Source organism: Phyllopteryx taeniolatus, chromosome 4 (genome assembly GCF_024500385.1).
Source record: "Phyllopteryx taeniolatus isolate TA_2022b chromosome 4, UOR_Ptae_1.2, whole genome shotgun sequence".
Taxonomy (NCBI): Eukaryota; Metazoa; Chordata; class Actinopteri; order Syngnathiformes; family Syngnathidae; genus Phyllopteryx; species Phyllopteryx taeniolatus.
Genome location: NC_084505.1, coordinates 12,966,544 through 12,987,508, shown reverse-complemented (window position 1 = coordinate 12,987,508; position 20,965 = coordinate 12,966,544). Strand labels below are relative to the sequence as shown.

Sequence of the window (20,965 nt, the reverse complement as noted above, 5' to 3'; positions counted from 1 at the left end):
GTTGTTTGTTTCTATGTGCCCTGCGATTGGCTGGCAACCAGTTCAGGGTGTACCCCGCCTCCTGCCCGATGACAGCTGGGATAGGCTCCAGCACGCCCGCGACCCTAGTGAGGAGAAGCGGCTCAGATAATGGATGGATGGATACACCTAAGCCTCCTGGACAGTTTTAAGGAACTTAACTATTCAATCAGTGGTTTCTTTCTTTGTGTTCTGTGGCATCATCCTGAGATTTAAAGGCAGTATCTGAACTAAAACATTTTTAAAACCTCGTGCTGAAATCTCAGCACGAGGTTTTAAACTCTTCACAGTCAAATATTTTTTTCAGAATTTTACGAGAACATTATACAGTAGAAATACTTGTCCAGTGTCATGAAGTGCATTGTTAATTATGAATTAGTGAATGTCACCCACCATGTACTGTAAACTGAGCATTTGGATATGGATACAGATTGACCTGGTTGATGCTGTTTTGTGATGCTGCAAGTAAATCCTATCAGCGAATGCATATGAGTAAAAAAAAAATGTTTTTTTAATCATTTTCTGTGGAAATTTCTTTAAATGATGTTACTAGTGTTAATGAAATACATTTAATTCGACTGAGAGTCTTTTTGTGGTCTTATTGGTGAGCATGGCACCTTTAGTAGTGGTTCGAGAAACACATACACACACTCCACAAGCGCTCCAACTGGGCAATGGATTGATTTTGACAAAGCGTGAAGCTACAGTTAACCTTTCACATCGGAGGTCTGCAGCAATACATGAGAAACACTGAAGAGTTGATTTTATTTTTAGGAGAAGATGGCCATAGTTTCAATTTACATCTGTGTTTCATGGGATCATCAACATGTTTTCATTGTTTGTTTGTTTGTTTTTGCTTTATACTCAACACAAAGGTTTGTCGAGGTCCACTTGCTCGTGTTGTATAATTTCCTCCAGTCCTGTTCGCTAGTTACGGCCTGTCGCTTGTGTTCCATCATCCAGCCGTTCTCTCCCGGTCGGGAACCGCACTAACGAGCTCCTCCTCCTCCTCGATTTGGGGATTTACCCCGGGGCGCACTGACCACTGGACGCACCAAGAAGGTTCCAAGGATTAGTGCCATGTAGACGCCGGGGGACGTCAGGGTTTTGTGTTCAGGAGCCAAAAGCACCATTGGAGCTCACACTCGGAGAGGACTTCTACCTCAATGTCAACACAAGTCACTTCTCCCATGGACCACTATGCACCTCTAGACTACAACAGGTAAGATCTTTCTGTTTAAAACACATGATAAGTAAATATTAAGTTGAAATATGATTGATTAAACCAAAACTAAGATGATCACAGATGTTGTCAAGGAACCAGTTTTGGTAACCTACTGTAAGTTATCTTCAAACTTTAACCCCCAGACACTAAAATAATCATACAGAAAATGTAAATACAATAATACCATTATTTATGCAAATTATCCTCAACTGTAAGTTAAAGTTTAAAAAGCAAAACAACTTTCAAGTATGTGTGAGTTGCAGTTAAATCATCATTTGTTAAAACTGTGGTTACAGTGGTGTAACTGCACTGTATCTTAGAGATCTTGGTATTATTTTGGTTACCTTATTTAGCAACATCTCTGAATATCATGTGATGCTATGCCACTGTAAACTATAACCACAATAATAAAACATGAATAAATATCCATTCATTTTCTGTAGCGCTTGTCCTCATTAGGGTCACGGGTGAGCTGGAGACTTTCCCAGCTGACTGGGTGGCAGGCATGGTACACCCTGGACTGGTTGCCTGTCAATCGTAGATGAATAAATGTATTATAGTCATTTTCAGGTCAGTTAAAATTGGGATTTTAAAATGGATGTTTCAATGAATAACATAGGTTTACAATGACATTAAAAGAATTATTAATTGATAAACTATAGGTTTCAGTGTCCTCTGTCCCAATGATTCTCAGTGTGGCACAAGTACCACTAGTAGTATATGCGGGCTCCCTCTCGTGGTAAACAAAAGAACCACTGAATTAAACATAAAAAAATAAATATGATCAAACATATTAGAATGAAGCTTGCTGGCCTGTTTAAACTTTTTAAAAATCCAGTACAGCACATTTTTTACTTTTTAAGTACAGTACTTTTTTATTTAAATACAGTTCAGTTGTATTTCAATTTTTAATACAACACATTTGCATTTCATCTTTAACTGTTTGCTTTAAAAATGCTATTGGAGGTACAATTTATATTTAACTTTCATGTGCAATACAGTTTTAAATTGAATTATTTAAGAAGGTTGTTTTGTTTTCCTATAGTATTTAAGCACAGTGTTATTGTTGAAACTATGAATAATGTTGCAGTTGCTTACAATAATAAATGTGCTTTTCAGGAATAAAACATTTTTCTTACATTCTTATATTAATGTTGGTCATAATGGTGGTACTTGGAGAGATACATATTTTATGAGGTGGTACTTTTTGTGAAAAGTGTCAGAACCACTACTCTATCCCATTTTGTTTGTGTTCTACATGCAGGTATTAGAGTGAGGTGACTCCAACCCTATATTGTTTCTGCTGAGCCGGTGCATGCTGTTGACAATGACTGTCACCTACACGGCCAGAGTTGCAAACGCTCGCTTCTGTGGTTTCTCCAAGCTGCTTTTGGCTTGGAAAGGCAGTATCTACAAAGTGTTGTATAAGGAGTTCCTGGCTTTCTTCGCCATGTACACGGCCATCAGTATCACATACAGGTAATGAAGTCTAAAGGTGCTCATGTCTGTAATTCTTTGATTCGCAATTGTTAGGTTAGATTTCTAACGACAATTGTCTTCTTTTAGATTTTTCCTGCCTGATGATGAGAAAAGGTATTTTGAGAAGCTGGCAATTTATTGCAACCACTATGCCAGTCTCATCCCAATGTCCTTTGTACTGGGTAAGCTGTACTGCCAACTATACAAGACCATTATCTCTTTGGGTTTTACCTTTCTTACGATCATATGATCAGCTGACTTTAAAATTAAGGCGAGAGGCGGCGTACACACTGGCCTGGTTGCCAGTCAATTGCAGGTCACATATAGACAAACGCCCAACCAATCATGCTCACATTCACACCTATAGGCAATTTATTTAGTGTTCATTGAACCTAACATGCATATTTTTGGACCATGTTTATCAATAAAACACTCATTGGTAAGACCCCATCCAATCTTCCTTCTCTGCTCACCGTGAATACCACCACCTGCACTCTCCATTGCAGCAGGTTTATTAACCTCTTTGTTGTCAAACTCAACACTATTTTTGGTTGATCTTCTTTTCAATTTTCTGCCCCAAATGACTGGAACGCTCTGCAACAAATAATAAAATTCACCTCATTCATCCCGATTAAAAAGTACGTAAGGGATGATGCATGATCGCTGCACCTGTTTTTTGCCTGTTATGAAACTTTTATTCATCATATGGTATTATGTAATGTAATGTAATTTATTCTGTAAATATGTAATCATATCACAAAGTAGAGTTTGTTGTATATGTATTTGTACAGTAAAACCTTGATAGAACGGACTAATGGGGGTAGGGGGGGGTTGTCCGATATAGCCGATTGTCCATTCAAAATGAGAGAATATTTACAATAAAACAATAACGTTCATCAGTTTGAACATTGAATATCTTGTTTTTGTAGTGTATTTAGTTGAATATAGGTTGAAAAGGATTTGCAAATCATTGTATTGTGTTTTTATTTACGTTTTACACAATTTTCCAACTTCATTGGATTTGGGGTTTGTAAATTATTGGACAAACAGGGTGGTGTTTCATCTTAAAGAAGTTAAGAGGTCAGGTCGCGGTGGCAGTAGATTTAGCAGAGAAGTCCAGACTTCCCTCTCCCCAGCCACTTCCCCCAGCTCTTCCGAGGGGATCCCGAGACGTTCCCAGGCAAGCCGAGAGACGTAGTCTCTCCAGCGTGTCCTGGGTCGTCCCCGGGGTCTCCTCCTGGTGGGACGTGCCCGGAACACCTCACCATTACTGTATGTAATAGTATCTTAGGTTTGGAAAACAGTCAGAGTCAGATTAAGGTGATCAGAGGCCGTGAAAACTGACACAACCCCCAAAATGTACACGATGAACTACCTATGACTTTCCAATCCGATGTTCTGGATTTTTTTTTCATGTTCAGAAGTATTTTCATTCAACAGTGAATTCAGCCAAATGGTCAAAATGATGAAATTTCAGCTTGTGCTTTGATACAGCCTTGCCAACAGCACGGTTGACCCTTGGCTTGCGTTTCCTCTTTCTGGAACACTGGGAACAGGTTTCTACGTGACCCTGGTGGTGAACCGGTGGTGGAACCAGTACACGAGCATCCCGCTTCCCGATCGGCTCATGTGTGTCCTCTCGGGGGGCCTCCAGGGAAATGACGAGCGAGGCCGCCTGCTCAGACGCACCATGATGCGTTATGCCAGTCTGTCAGCCCTGCTCATCCTCAGATCTGTCAGCACAGCTGTCTTCAAGCGTTTCCCCACCATGGATCACGTGGTGGAGGCTGGTGAGTGTCTGGTGGTAATAAAGAGCATGTTGTGCAGATGCTCCACGATATAACTTACTTTACTTTCCTCAATATCATCAATGACCTGATTCCTCTTCTGGACATTCACGCCATGTTTGAGTGCAGAACGCATCACATAGACAGGCACATCGTGGCGGATAAAAATAAGTTATCACCTCTGTGACTAAGCAGTAGCTTACAATTTTTGAAAGATACATGGTTCAGTCCTGTTGAAATACCAAGTTTTATCTGCACTGCGATGTTGATTGAAAGAATTGTATTTCTTCTTACATTTCTTCATGACATTTTGGACAATTCCAATCTTCCAACTTTGTAGGAACAGTTTGGGGAAGGGCCTATTCTGTTCCCAGTGCACAAAGTAAGCTCATCAAACACTTTTGGGATGATCTAGAACGGAGATGGTGAGCCATGATGCCTGCTCTCAGGTCCTCACAAATGTTCATCTGGATGAATGGACAAAAATCTTCACAGACGTACTCCAACATACAGTAGAAAGTGTTATTGTGAAACTGTGTCCCTGTGTTCTCACTTCTTAAAGGTGTACTGGTGCACCTCATTTCATTAGTTCAATTCTATCCATCCATCCATCTCTTTTACAATACTGTAGTTCAATAAAATAAAATAAAAAAAAAACTAAATGTATAGATTCACACAAGCAGAGGTGGATAGAGTAGCCAAATATTTTACTAAAGTAAGAGTACTATTACACGGCACGGTGGACGACTGGTTAGAGCGTCAGCCTCACAGTTCTGAGGTGCTGGGTTCAATCCCCGCCTGTCCGCCTGTGTGGAGTTTGCATGTTCTCCCCGTGCCTGGGTGGGTTTTCTCCGGGCACTCCGGTTTCCTCCCACATCCCAAAAACATGCATTAATTGGAGACTCTAAATTGCCTGTAGGCATGACTGTGAGTGCGAATGGTTGTTTGTTTCAATGTGCCCTGCGATTGGCTGGCAACCAGTTCAGGGTGTACCCCGCCTCCTGCCCGATGACAGCTGGGATAGGCTCCAGCACGCCCGCGACCCTAGTGAGGAGAAGCGGCTCAGATAATGGATGGATGGATGGATGGAAGAGTACTATTACTTCAAAATAATATGACTCAAGTAAAAGCAAAATGTAGTCCTCCAAATAATTACTTAAGTAAGAGTAAGAAAGTACTCAGTGAAAAAAAATCCAAGTACTGAGTAACTAGTGAATAACTTCTGATTTATCTTTTAAATCAGAGCATGAATGTCAAATAAAATAAAAATGACTAAATAAAATATGAATGTGCAAATTCAGATATTGAAATATCACTTAATCTAAAACATGAAATAAAATCTTTATAGAATAAAACCTTTGTAAAATAACAAATTAAGGCAAATTCAGTGCCAAGAAATGGCCTTATACTATATTGTTTCTATTCAACAACACAATAATGTAGGCTCACCAGGCAGATTACAAAAACAGGAACAAGGGTGGTGTGGATATAAAAAGTATGCAATTGTTGCCAAATGCACAGCCAAAACAACAGCAAAAACATCTGCAACTTCTTTTTTTTTCTCAAGTTAGAAGTAGGCTGAGATATCCAAGTTTGGGCAGTAACAAAACTATGCTGCATGTTAAAGCTGTTGTTTTTCGTAGTTTATAATAAAGACACGAGTCTCGCGCGGCAGTCACGACTCATGCTGAATGGTCTCCAAAGCCCAATAGAAGACTTTGTGTGCGGACATGAGACTTTCTTGTGTCGTTTGATTGGTGAATTTCAGTCAAACATCACCATGGATTGGTGAAACGACGCCCGATGCAGAAATCAAAAACAGACGTCTAAAAATAGATCACGCATGGAATTATTGATAAATAAAAGTAGTGAGCAGCGCGTAGATTAGTAAAAGTACCGTTTCTTCTTAATATAAATCCTCAAGTAAAAGTAAAAAGTATGCTTCACTATAACTACTGACATGTACAATTGATCCAAAATGTTACTAGAGTAAATGTAACGGAGTAAATGAAACGTGTTCCTACCCACCTTTGCACACACCTTAAGTGAACTACTTAATGATTTTATTTTATTTTTATAATTTTGCTTATTATAGCTTGCAGTTACTAAACCCCAAAATCATGACATCAAGAAATTCTAGAAATTAGATGGGAATTGTGTGCCCTGCAACCAGTGTTGGCACAATTACTTAGTTACTTTACTGATTACTTGAGCTTAAAAGTAACTGAGTTACTTTACTGATTACTAGATTTCAAAAGTAACTAAGTTAGAAGTAAGTCACTTTTTAGTTATTTTCAGCAGCTGCCAAGTGGCACGAATATCAAGTATCCACAGTACAAAAAAAAAAGCATTAGCTTAACTGTACCCATTACGTGGTAATGTACTCCACACAAGTTACAGAATGATGTCATCAATATGAACCAATAACTTAAATATTTGTGTCGTTGAAGCCACATTAAATCAGCAACTTAGTGCAGACTTGACATCACAACACAGTACAGTAAGTTCCTAAATGTAAACAAACAGACCATTCTCAGTAAACTACTCCAATCTTAACGGATAGCTAGATGGATGCTGATTGTGGTCCATGAAGGCAACTGTGTGTAATGTGCGTGCGCGTCCAATTGTGCACACACACGAACACACACACACAGACACACCATTGCAATTTTGATGCGAAGAGCGAGAAAATGTGACAAGATTACGCAACTATTTAACTAGCAAAGCTGTGGGTGATTGACGGGATGGGGGGAGGGGGGGGGAGCACTTACTTACAAGACGTCAGCCGTGCAACCGTCACAGTATGGACTACAGACAAACTTGAAAGTTCGCACTTTTCATTGTAAATATTATTTAAGATAAGTATTGTAAGTCCTTCCGTGAGTCGGTCCTTATTGTAGGACGATTTATGACCGCGCATTTCGGTATGAATAATTAACCCACAATGAATTGCGCACTTAACACGACAGTAAAACTGTATTCTTAATGTGTAAATAAAAAAGTAACAACAATCAAATACACTTTTGACAAAGGAAAATAACAAAAATAGTGTGGCGATAGTGAAATCGTGCATTTCTTTGCACTTTTATGGTACTGCACCGTCACTGTGCATTGTAGAATCAACACTCACATCCCAATCGCTTTCGTCCGCTTCTGCAGTCTGCGTGAACAGTTAAATGTTATTGAATAGCTGCACTGCAATTTTTTTTTTTGAGTCACCAGCAACCACAAATCAATACTTAGTGAGAGACATTGATGGCTTAAAAGTAACTGCAGTCTGATTACTCTCCCAGAGGAAAGTAACGTATTACTTTGATCATTTGTCAAAATGCAATAACACGTTACTGCCTGCGACTGACTGGCGACCAGTTCAGGGTGTAGTCTGCCTTCTGCCCAAAGTCAGCTGGGATAGGCTTCAGCACCCTGTGACCCTAACCAGGATAAGCGCTGTTGAGAATGGATGGAAGGATGAGATGGGAATTGGCCTTCTGAAAAGTAGTTGAATTGATATGTGTAATAGTTTCACTTTTTGAATTGAGCTACTGAAATAAATTGACTTACTCCTAATCTATCTAGCACCTGTATTAGTCAATGTCCCAATACTTTTACATTGGGTTAATATTCCCTGAAGCTACAGTGCTAAAAAGTCTGAGATCAAGGATCCTGTTGTCACTCACTTATTGTTGGCTGTTCTGCAAATGAAAGTCTGACTTGCTATTTCAAGACAATTTACATTAGCAGTTGAAAACTGTGCAGGATTCATGACTAGAGAGGAGCGGAAGAACTTTGAAGGCCTCCACTCTCCTTACAACAAATACTGGATCCCTTGTGTGTGGTTCACCAATCTGGCTGCTGTGGCCCGCTGCGAAGGCCGCATCAAAGATGATCACATGCTCAAGCTGCTGCTGGAGGTGTGTCATCACACACACAAACGCACGCACGCACACGGGGAGGATTGATGTAATGTGATCTCACATAGCATTGTGACCGTTTTCAAGCAGGAGCTGAATGTGTTCAGGGGGAAATGCGGCATGCTGTTTCATTATGACATGATCAGTGTTCCACTGGTCTATACTCAGGTAAGCAGGCAGATGCTTCGTCCTCTCCCAAATACAATCTCTCTTCAGACGCTCCTTGTGAGGATGCATACATTTTAATAACATAAAGGAAAATGAATTACCTGAATGGTAGAATAAAACAAAATCTATTCAGTGACTATCAAAACACTGTCCCATAGCTGTGGGACTCGTCTGCACATTCTGTATATTAGGATACATATTACAAATACATACCAGACATGCAGACATAGCATTCATACACTGAGTGGGAAATGAAGCCTCGCTGCCTGCGAGGGAGCCATGCACTATCCGTGAGCCCGAGCAAAATACAACCACAATAATAAACACAATTCAGATTAATAGGTCTGACTTTCAAATCCAAACATTATTCATTATGCTTGTAAAGACAGAGCTTTTTCTGTTGCTCATATATTGCACTTCATTCCCTTGTGCAGGCATACTTACTGATGTGTCCAGTGAAGGTATAACCACATAGCAAAGAGGTTCTCAAACTGGGCTCCCGGACCGACCGGTTTCCACAGGTCGTAGCTTGGGGGACCACAAAATAATTTGAAATAAATGAATCATATACGTAGTCATATTAATTAGAAAAGTGCATACCTATGTATGTATTTGTCTCTGCCATGTTGCATGACCCAATTATTCAGTCAATAAAATCAAAGAAAAGTGTAACCTGTTCCCTTTTCCGTCCTGCAGGTAGTCACTTTAGCTGTGTACAGTTTTTTCCTGGTATGTCTGATTGGTCGCCAGTTCCTGGATCCTAATCAAGGTTATCCAGGCCATGACCTTGACCTCTACATTCCCATCTTCACCCTGCTGCAGTTTTTCTTTTATGCCGGGTGGCTCAAGGTCAGCAGCTACGACGTCGTGTTTGCTTTTAATGAATAAAATGAAATGCATTCAATTGCCGTTTTAATATTTCATTTCCCAAATGTTTATTTTCCTAAAGGTTGCAGAGCAGCTGATCAACCCTTTTGGAGAAGATGACGATGATTTTGAGACAAACTGGTTGATTGACAGAAATTTCCAGGTTGGCTGATGCTAGTCATTTTACGTGATCCTCAGGCTGCTGTGTTAAAACTCTTATCACTGTAATGAAACTTCACTGGGAACATCGTTACACCTAATTACATTTGATACAAGAGCTGTACTGTATTGTGCTTTTTCACCCGCGTTGTTAAAGAAGTAATAATCAAAGAATTTGTTTTTGTTGTTGTACAACCCTCAATTCCAAAGATTTTGGGACATTGTGTAAAACGTAAATAAAACAGACTACAATGATTTGCAAATACTTTTCATCCTATATTCAATCAAATACACCACAAAGACAAGATACAGTATTTAATGTTCAAACTGATGAACGTTATTGTTTTTTTGCAAATATTGTCTGATTTCAAATTTGATGCCTGCACCTTGTTCTAAAAAAATCTGGGACAGGGGCAACAAAAGACTGGGAAAGTTGAGGAATGCAAAAAACAAAACAAAACATCCGTTTGGAACATCCCACTGGTGAACAGGTTAATTGGAATCAGGTGAGTGTCATAAGTATAAAAGGGTATAAAAGGAGCATCCCCTGAAAGGCTCAGTTGTTCAAAAGCAAGGATGGAACGAGGTTCACCACTTTGTGAACAACTGTGTTTCTTTGTAGTGTATTCAATTGAATAGGTTGAAAAGGATTTGCAAATCATTGTATTTCGTTTTATACTATGTCCCAACTTCATTGGAATTAGGGTTCGTAGTGCACTGCGTCTTATTGAAATGTATATTATTATCATTGCTGTTGTAAACCAGGGGTGTCAAACCCATTTTCACTACGGGCCACATCATACTTATGGTTTCCCTCATAGAGCTATAATGACTGTGAAAAACGTACCAATGTATAATCATCTCACTGTATCATGACATTATACACAATTGCCACTGCATTTCATTGTGATTACATATATTTTATAACTAACTGAATATACATATACTGTACACGACAGGAAGCTGGGCAGCCAAGACACATGCTATGAAATGAAGACAAAAGACTGTTGGAAATAAATTAATATATTTTGTTACATAGGTTTTATTATAATAAATATGAATAATAATTAACTCATAATTTCATTAAAGGTACCATATTTTGGCTATTTAGACCTCCATAGAGTGACTCTCTAACATGGACTTAGTATAAAATTGTCAATTCCATTTAAAAAAATAAAAATAAATACAAAAAACACCTTTAAATTGTAATTGTAGTTCAGTGCTTTTGATAGTGTTTAGGCCAGCAGAGAAGTCTCTGAAGGCCCTCACTTCACACTGCTGGTGTTTGCATTAAGCTAGCAGACTTTAAGGCAAAGTTATGCGAGTGTTTTAAATCCACAATGTGTAATTCTCTTTGTTTTATGTTTAGTTTGACAGTAAACCTCAACTGGGAGTGTCGGTAAACAGCTTGAAGCTTAAGAATAGTTCGGCATCTGCCATACTGCAGACAGTGAGTTGGTAAGGTTGAGTTCGCTGCCACCATACAGTGCTTGTATCACAAATTTTTGCTCGAAAGGCAAAGCTAAAAAACGTCCCAACAACATCTTGTATCTTGAAAAAACTCGTAAGTTGGGTCACTCGTATCTCAAGGCATCCACTCACTCACCACCTTTAAATCTCATAGATTGTGCAGGCGTACATAATGTTGCGGTGTGTAAGATTGTGTAGTTGATTTTTCTGTTAACAAATTACAACTAAAGACCACTCTGCAGGTGTCCATGATGGCGGTGGATGAGATGTATGGCGATCTGCCTAGGATGGAACGGGATCGCTACTGGAACGACTCCAACCCAAGACCACCTTATACAGCTGCAACTCTTTTTGTCCTGCGCAAACCCTCCTTCCAAGGGTCAACGTTTGACATGGCGTGAGTCTCTGGGTTTCACTTTCTCATTGTCTGTGCAATCAACTTGTGACCTTTACATTTCATCTTGGGAACTATGGGAAAATAAAAGTACACCATATGGACAAAAGTATTGGGAGACATGGCCATGATACTTAAAGGAATTCAAAATGGAAAATAATTGAGTCTTCTCTTTTCAGCTATAACAGGGTCTTCTCTTCTGGGAAGACTTTTTACAATACATTTTTGGAGGGGGGTCTTCTGTTCCCACAAAAATATGGAAGAATAGAGTTGTCCAAAAATAACAAACCAAGAGTAAGGCATGCAGTGGTGGAAAGTAACAATGTACAAATACTTTGTTACTGTACTGGAGTTGATGTCAGGCATCTGTACTTTATTTGAGTGGTTTTCTGGTGACTTTTTACTAGGGTTGGGAATCTCCGGCAAGAGGCCGATTCGATACATAGCTATATACACAAGTAGTGATTCGATTCAAAAATGATATCTTTCCGGGTGGAACGATTTGATACGATTCGATTCAGTATGGGAGCGATACGATTCTCGATTCGATCTGGTGCGTAAAAAATGCGAAAGTTAACATTTACACATGAAGACAGACGCTAATCATAAAGAACCTTGACTTGACTTAACCAGATTCTTTGGCTACCTATTTGAAATCTTATACAGTATGTATACTTTCCACTCAATTGAACTTAACTTAATAATTCAAAATAGGCTTGCTGACATTGTGTAAAATAAGACGTAAATGATTAAGTCAACCATGGTTGAGATCTTGATGGATGGACTGCAATCTTGGGGACTTATCAGGTAGAAAAACAGGGACAGCAGCGATATGGAGGAAAGTGAACCAGGGAGCATTAACAACGACGACCACAGATTTGGAGAAGCAATATTGTCCTCATCTGTGGCCTTATTTAAGATTGTAAAATTATTTTGTTTTTTAATTGTTTGATAGCATAAAAGTCGAGCCAACACTATCTAGCTCTTGGTTTAAAAAAACAAACAAAAGGCATCATGTAACATGATTATAAAAGTAAAAAAAAAAAAAGAAATTATTTTGTGTAGTTTTTTTTCGTTTTTTTATCAAGTTATCAAAACAGGTATTGCATATAATTGACAGTAAAAGTATTTTTACTTTTTTACAAAAGTACAATTCAGTCTGTACTTTTTAAAGTTAATTCAGTACTACTTTAATGAGTCTTTCTTTTGACAAAAGCATTTGTACTTTTACATAAGTACAGAGTGTGAATATGTTTACCACCTCTGAAGGTGTGTAATAAAAAGATTTATCAAGCACTGATAGAGAATGATCAAACAACAACATCAGTGATATGTGTGATTATCAAAGAACTGACAGAACTATGTGCTGTCTGACAGGATTCCCAAAGAGGAAATGCACTTTCAGCCTCTAGAGGAGATCGCTGAGAACATGGAGGAGTCAGTCAGCCGTCACCCCAACATGGCTCTCTTCAACCGGCTCCTTAATGCGGCCCCCTCGCACACCGGCTTCATGAGAGGAGCCCTGCGACGCACCTCAGCCCAGCTCCAGAGACTCTATCATTCACCCAGCATCGACCAGTGCATCAGCGATGACGACGACAGCGAAAGTTGTAAAATAGGTAAAGGGGGCTCTTTGCCATCTGGGCTTGGGCAGGACACCCAAAGCACCGTGTGTAGTTTTCGGGAAGAGAAGAGCGCCAGAGTACCTCTGTTGGAGATTCAGTTTGGGGCCGAGAAGGAGAAGCCACGGGGCAACTCTGACATTAGCCATGGGGATGAGGACACTGAGACACATGGGAGTGGTCTTGAAGATGGCTACACAAGACAGGAGGTAGGAGAGAAAGCAGAGTTCCCATCTCCTGTGTTATGCCTTCCTCCTCCCCCTCAGCACTCTAGAGAGACTCGACCAGCCTCCGCCATTCCCATCACCTTCCATCACCCCTCTCCTTTCCCGTTTCACCTCACGTCCCATTCCAGTCTGGAGCACTGCAGCTCGCAGCCTGTGATCAACCACCACAAAGCTGTGCCCTCCATTCTTAATCCTTCTTTAGGTCAACACAAAACGTCCTTCCTCACTGTGCCATCTTTGGAGCCCCAGCGCTTCCGGAGTGTCAGCATGGGATCAGAGCTGACTGGGACTTAGGCGCACAGCAGTTGGTCATTTGACTATAATGCTGTATTTATCCATCCATCTTGTATACCGCTTATCCTCATTCGAGTAGCGGGTGAGTTGGAGCCTATCCTGGCTGACTTAACGTGACAGGCGGGGTACACCGTCTGGTGCTATGGACACTCACATTCACAAATAAAGGACAGTTTAGAGTCTTCAATGAACCTAACATGCATGTTTTTGGAATGTGGGAGGAAGCCAGAGTACCCGGGGGAAATCCATGCAATTGCAGGCCATGCAAAAGAAAGAAGGAAAGAAAGAAAGAAAGAAACAAACAAACAAAATATTCTCCTGTGACACTGTCTTTTGGACTTATACACATTTTTTTAAGATTAGACTGAATGATCATTGAAATGTAAATACAGTAGAATATCTTTAACATACAACCCCAATTCCAATGAAGTGGGGACGTTGTGTTAAACATAAATAAAAACAGAATACAATGATTTGCAAATCATGTTCAACCTATATTTAATTATCAACGCGATTGTTTTTAGCAAATAATCATTAGCTTAGAATTTCATGGCTACAACACGTTCCAAAAAAGCTGGGACAGGGTCATGTTTACCACTGTGTTACATCACCTTTTCTTTTAACAACATTCAATAAACGTTTGGGAACTGAGGACACTAATTGTTGAAGATTTGTAGGTGGAATTCTTTTCCATTCTTGCTTGATGTACAGCTTCAGCTGTTCAACAGTCCGGGGTCTCCGTTGTCGTATTTTACGCTTCATAATGCGCCACACATTTTCAATGGGAGACAGGTCTGGACTGCAGGCAGGCTAGTTAGTACCCGCACTATTTTACTACAAAGTCACACTGTTGTAACACGTGCAGAATGTGGTTTGGCATTCTTTTGCTGAAATAAGCAGGGGCGTCCATGAAAAAGAAATTGCTTGGATGGCAGCATATGTTTCTCCAAAACCTGTATGTACCTTTCAGCATTAATGATGCCTTCACAGATGTGTAAATTACCCATGCCATTGGCCACTAACACAGCCCCATAACATCACAGATGCTGGCTTGTGACCTTTGCGTCCGTAACAGTCCGGATAGTTCTTTTCCTCTTTGGCCCGGAGGACACGACGTCCACAATTTCCAAAAACAATTTGAAATGTGGACTCGTCGGACCACAGAACACTTTTCCACTTTATTCCATGATTATTTGCTAAAAACAATAATGTTTATCAGTTTGAACATTAAATAGCTTGTCTTTGAAGTGTATTCAATTAAATATAGGTCGAACATGATTTGCAAATCATTGTATTCTGTTTTTATTTATGTTTAACACAATGTCCCGACTTCATTGGAATTGGGGTTGTACAATTTGCAATAATCATATAACTTGGAGTAAGGTAGAGTAAACAAATGTCATCACGTTTAGATGGTCAAATTTGCCTCCGTTGGAAAAAAGTGTTTGACATTTACTGTGTTACTGTCTTTACTGTTTGCTATATATTGTTAATATGTTATATATGTCACTATATTATGTCTACTATATTATATTAGTTTTGTAAAAGAAGGCAGCATGGTGCTATGAGACAAAACATTTGTTATTCATTTCTTTTCATCTACAGTATGTTTGCAACCAGTGTTGCAGTCCCCTCTTGTAAAACTACTGGAACCACAACATGATAAGGCTGATGTGAATAAGCACTTTTTGTACTAAACTTTAACAAACACTACCTCTGTAAAGTATTGAAATGACAGTAAGAGGTTATTTTATGACTCTAAAGAAGGCATGCACATACAGTAGAATTATTTTGATGTTTTATTTCTTCCAGATTATATAACATATAGTTAATGAAGTGAATAAACTTAAACTATCGACAGTCATTTTGCATCGTTTCCCACGATACATTTTAGAACAATTTATTTATAGCATGTGGTGCATTTCTTTTCATAACAACACAGCCGACAGGAAGTATGATAAATTACATCATTTGCCAGCAGAGGGCAATAACACCACAGTGGAAAAGAAATAAATACATGTCCATAAAAATACAGACCATGCTTGATTTCCTTAGTGTTCATGAGTAGGCCAAAAGAAGACAGAAGAAGAAGTGTGTTGCATCGAACCAAAAGGGATGTCTCACTTCCATGCGTATCAAGAGGAAGATGAACGCCTCTACCTCGGATGCAATACTCTCTTGCGGCGGGATGATTGCCTCTGTCTGGACAGGAAGGACTGGGCCGAGTCTGGAGGTCTGGGGTCCTCACACAAAGTCTGCTGTTGTAGAGCAGAAGACTACAGGGAGCAACATGGACAATTATTAAGTCCGAGTCGAAACATTGTGTCATTTTCTCCTCATAACCAACATCTTGATATCTGGTACTGTTATTTGACTACACTGAAATTGGACCAGGGAGTTACTTAGTTGGAAGTAACTAAGTACAAGTACTTTATTTGAGTATTTTGTTTCCTGACAATTTTTTTACTATTACTCGCTACATTCATAAACAGATCTGCCTTTTTACTTCTTACTTTGTCAGAATAAGCTCATTATTGATATTGGAGCACATGCATTTAAAAAAAATAAAATAAAACACATTTTTATTACAATTGCAAGCCATAATGGCATTTGCAAGTATGATACTCAGTCTGAAAAAAAAAATGGCATCCCTCCGAATAATCACCAGACATGACGAAAGTGTTCTTATACCCACCATGCTTTTCCAGGCTGTTAGGAGAAGTTCTTCCTGTTGCTCCCACTGTGTCTTTGAATGTTCTCCCAGACAGTCCTGTCCAATCAGAATCTTTCATTTAATAGGATAAATAGTTCAGAGAAGCCGCAACAGACCCAAACCCACCTCTGCCATTCTGGCTTCCTTTCTGGTTGTCATCACTGCGCAATTGAACTTGATTTTAAACAGAAACGTTCAGCTTGGTCCACACTTACCTCTTTCTGCAGCTGATTTTTTATTATGATTTGTTTTCACAGTCGAGGCAGCAGGTTTGTTGTTAGCAGAAACAATCAAATGTGAAGTCACTGCAGGCTTACTGGTCTGGTTCTGCTCTATGCCTGGACAGAGATGCCCTCCTGCTGACTCGGACATTTTTACTCTTGGCCAGTCATTCATTGGCCTGTGGATTAGCGGGTACAAACACCACACAATATCATTAGCACAATGGCTTCATGTTCAAATGTAGTAATGATTTAGGAGTGTTCTCAAAAGAGTGTTAGCAATTATACTCTCGCCAAAAATTTAAAAAAAGAAAAAAGATGACTTTGTTCAGTACAGGTATTTTTATATAAACCGGTTCATGTCGATAAATTCTTTCAGAACAATCAAGTTAATCTAGTTTTGTGAAGAAATATTTTTATGAATGGATTTACACTTTTTTTAATTTTACTTTTATGCTTTGCAGGATTTTAAAAAAAACATTGTTAGAGTGAATTTCTTTTTTTTAAGAGTGATTTTGTTTTAAAAAAACCTTTTGTAACACAGGGTGTTTTTCTATAGGGAAATTTATCTATTGTTGGCACGGTGGACGACTGGTTAGGACATCTGCCTTAAAGGTCTAAGGACCCAGGTTCAAATCCATCCTCGCCTGTGTGAAGTTTGCATGTTCTCCCCGTGCCTGCGTTGGTTTTCTACAGGTTCTCCAGTTTCCTCCCACATCCCAAAATATGCATGGTAGGTTGATTGAAGACTCTAAAGTGCCAATAGATGTGAATGTGAGTGCGAATGTTTTTTTTTTTTTATATGTGCCCTGCGATTGGCTGGCGACCAGTTCATTCAGGAGCTGGGCATCTATGATGGTGTACAATTTGATAACTGGCCTTGACAGGATGAAAAAAAATTACTTGACAAATTCTAATATTAGTTTAAATTATTATTATTATTATTATTGTATTTCCCTTCCGTGTTATTTTTTAACTCCTTTCTAATTTGTTCATATTTGTAGTTTATAATTTTGCTGCTAATGCAAATCAAGATGATTTGGCCACATAGGCAACTGCTCATCTTTCATGATTTCAAAGGAGAATAGTTTGTTTTCTGTCCATGTCATTTGAAGCTTGTAGGTTCCTGCAAAGGACCACAACTTGCAAACATCTAGTATGCTTTACTGAGTCATGACTGTATAAAGTCAGTAAATAGAGACAAATTACAGATCCTCTAATTATCAGTTGACATGATCTAAAGAGTGAGATGAGTGCACTTGAGCAATAAAACACTTCTAGCCACTGGTTGCTAGTTGAGATTTCTCAATTTCCCGTCCCTGAGAGGCATTTTGAACAAGGTCAACCCATTCCAGTCTTTGGTCTGATTTTAGAAATGTGGTTTTGTCTTTCCCATTAAGTGTGAAAACACAAATATGGAGGAGGATTTCAAAGAATAGGGTGTGTGTATGTGTGTTTCCCCAGAAACGAGCACTGAGGTCAGCATGTAAGATTCACACTGAATCTCATTTAAGGTTCAATTCAACCGTGAAGCTCTGAGTCTTCACCACCTCAATGCTGCGCTTACAATCATGTCTCGGTGTGCGTGCGTGCGTGCGTGTGTGCGCGTGCATGTGTGTGTGTGTGTGTGTGTGTATTTTCTTTTGCACATCTCACTTTTTTTACACGTGCCTCTGAGTTGCTGAGGCTGTTGTTATTGTTGCTGCAGCAAAAAGAAAGAAAAGTGTGAAGAAGAAAAACAGTTCTTGGAATTTGCGTCACATATTTACTGTATGAGAGGCGACAACAGAAACACAAAGCCATGCAGATTTCTGTTATTAAGCAGGCCCTGTTATGAAAATGTGTTCAGAGTAAGTCTCTTAGGTCACAAACAATATTGAAATTGTAATAATAATAATATTAATAATTTCACACAAAGGGTCAACACAAGGGGTGGCACGGTGGATGACAGGTTAGTACATTTGAGGACGCGGATTCAAATCCTGCCTCGCCTGTGCGAGTTTGCATGTTCTCCCCTTGTCTGCGTGGGTTTTCTCCAGCTCCTCCGGTTTCTGGACACTCGAGGTGTTTTTTTAAATGAAATTGACGCTTTTCTACTAAATCCATGTTAGAGATTCACTCTATGGATGTCTAAATAGTCAAAATATAGACCTTTAAGTACAGGTACAAAGTGATATTTTTTTTGTTTCTGTTTTTTTTTTTTGCTGTCAATTACACATCTACCTGTTCTGTCTCCAGGTAGACAAAAAATGTATCCGAATATTAGAAACAAATATGAAGTGCAGTTCTTCACAACAATGAGAAACATACTGTTAAATACAGTATCGCTCTGGTTTTAAGCTATTATCTTTGTAAATACAATAAAGTTCATACAGCGGTTGTTTGGATCTTATGAGATAATGCACATCATTTTGTGGCTGGTGAGTGTATGTATACATTAGAAGCAGCAGTGTTGGGGAGTAACTAATTACGTGTAATGAGATTATGTAAATTAAATACAAAAGGCATTTAATTGTAATCCATTGCTTTCCCGGGAGAAAGTGTGCAATTAAATTTGTTGCTGTTGGAATTTTCCATGATTACAATTTTAGTTACATTGTAAAAATTTGCCGCAAAATTTCATATATATATATTTTTAAATATCACTTTCTCTATCGTAAGTGGACGCTTGTGATTGGCTCTCTCAATCTGGTTAAGTGCCATTCTGCCGTAGTCTCAAACATGACCATGACCTCGAACCACTACTTTTTAGTGCAATCTATTAGTTTGTCTGTGATTTTGAAAAGGTTTACATCCATCCATTTTCCATACCGCTTAGCCTCACTAGGGTCGCAGGCATCCTGGAACCTATCGCAACTGACTCTGGGCGAGAGGCGGGGCAGCCAATCGCAGGGTTCTTTGGTTTTAATCCACTTTTTTCGAGGAAACATCCAATGGTCCTGTTGACGAATTTATTGAAAATTGAGAAAACTAATCAAAATGTGAACAAATATAATTAGTTATATTACTTTGAGAAAGTAATTGGAATAGTTACATTATTATTATTTTTTTAACAGTGTAATTTGTAATTGTAACCAACTACATTTCCAAAGTAATCTTCTCAACGCTGCTTAGAAGTGGTCAAGAAGTCATATCAACTGTATTATAGTTGGGAGTAAAAATCCCTTTTATCCATCCATCCATCCATTTATTTTGTTACTGCTTGTCCTCATTTGGGTCATGGTTGAACTAGAGCCTGTCCAAGTTGACATTTGGGCGAGAGCCAAGGTACACCTTGAAGTGGTTCCCAGTCAATCGCGGGTCATATGGATAAAATATACAAACAAGAAAACCCTCTTTAGTGCATATTTTACAAAACCTATCAGACAATAACAAATTAAGCAGAAATCCCAAACAATCAATGAGCAAACTGTGATTATTCCCAATTTAAACCTTGTACGTACCATAATATGATTGTAATATTTCGGACGAATCTGCTTAGTCTGGTAAAAGGCAGACACACGCACAAAGTTGTACCCACTGGCATCTGTGTTTGAACATTATGAAATAACAAGATCGAACATGCACTTTCAACTAAATAAACATTTGACACGACAGGTCAGTGTTTACGACGGTACACTGATTCAAAGTCTTGTACTTTTGTATCTATTATTTTAATCGGGTGTGTTTTTACTTCCGTGTGTGTGTAAAGGCCACTCCCTGTCTTACACAACATGAGTTAAGAAAAAGTTCTCTCTGTGCGTAAGGACCTGTCAGTCTGGTTATTTGTGTGTCTGTTACTGTTTGGTTGTTGTGCTCTGTGTAACACTTACTGTACATACTGCTTGTTTAACAAGGCCACTTTGTCCGGATGAATGAATGAATGCATGACCTTCAGTGTTCTGTCTGAGGGTGGAATTATCAAAAGAGACTCTCGCAGACTGATTATGCTTTTGGTCATCGCTGCTACTTAGGGGTGTCCAGACTTTTTCATCTGAGGGCCACATACAGAAAAATTGAAGGATGCAATTTTGAAATTACTTTGAAATCCCTTGACTTTAATTTATTAAAGACGCCAAAATCAATCAATCAGGCAACTGTATTTTGTTTCTATATTCCAGTTATTTTTAAAAACTGCTACATCACAGCTTGGTGAAACGGCCAGTAGTATTTTGGTGTGGCCCACGGCCCTGTATCGCACTAGAATAGATCCGCACAGCAGTCGTATCCCATTTCAACATTCTGTAGCAAAACTTTCACAATCTGTAGGAAGCGGACCATTTTTAAAGCAGTTACTTGAGGATCATTCATGTCGAACCTTGGCACAAAACAGAAAGGGTATGAAACTTCTATGTGCTTCTAAAAGTGACATCTTTAGTAAGCCTACACTTTCAGTCACATCTGACAGGGGTACGTATGACTGCATATATG

The 20,965-nt window shown here is 39.1% G+C and overlaps 1 protein-coding gene and 1 long non-coding RNA gene across 3 annotated transcripts; one reads left to right on the top strand and one right to left on the bottom strand.

Moving 5' to 3' along the window:
- The first annotated feature begins 680 nt into the window (after positions 1-680).
- On the top strand, positions 681-15,565 carry best2 (bestrophin 2). Its single transcript, XM_061769624.1, has 10 exons — positions 681-1,240; positions 2,508-2,722; positions 2,810-2,904; positions 4,279-4,512; positions 8,266-8,420; positions 8,511-8,588; positions 9,285-9,437; positions 9,538-9,618; positions 11,327-11,481; positions 12,856-15,565. Exons 2-10 carry the CDS (start codon positions 2,559-2,561, stop codon positions 13,619-13,621), a joined length of 1,881 nt encoding a protein of 626 aa, XP_061625608.1. The 5' UTR covers positions 681-1,240; positions 2,508-2,558; the 3' UTR covers positions 13,622-15,565.
- On the bottom strand, positions 15,482-19,260 carry LOC133476358 (uncharacterized). 2 transcript variants are annotated; one of them, XR_009788036.1, is made up of 4 exons: positions 18,212-19,260; positions 16,461-16,734; positions 16,317-16,391; positions 15,482-15,897 (listed from the first exon to the last, which is right to left on the bottom strand). It is a non-coding gene; the product is annotated as an uncharacterized LOC133476358 (long non-coding RNA). The 2 variants fall into 2 exon arrangements; XR_009788035.1 differs by having other exon boundaries at positions 16,461-19,190.
- Between the last annotated feature and the right edge of the window lie 1,705 nt (positions 19,261-20,965).

What these genes read in the sequence shown, in the direction of transcription:
- best2 (XM_061769624.1), top strand. Translation starts at nt 2,559, where the DNA reads ATGCTGTTGACAATGACTGTCACCTACACGGCCAGAGTTGCAAACGCT. An exon ending in TGATTGACAGAAATTTCCAG is followed by an intron (nt 9,619 to 11,326) that starts GTTGGCTGATGC and finishes ACCACTCTGCAG; the next exon opens with GTGTCCATGATGGCGGTGGA. An exon ending in GGGTCAACGTTTGACATGGC is followed by an intron (nt 11,482 to 12,855) that starts GTGAGTCTCTGG and finishes GCTGTCTGACAG; the next exon opens with GATTCCCAAAGAGGAAATGC.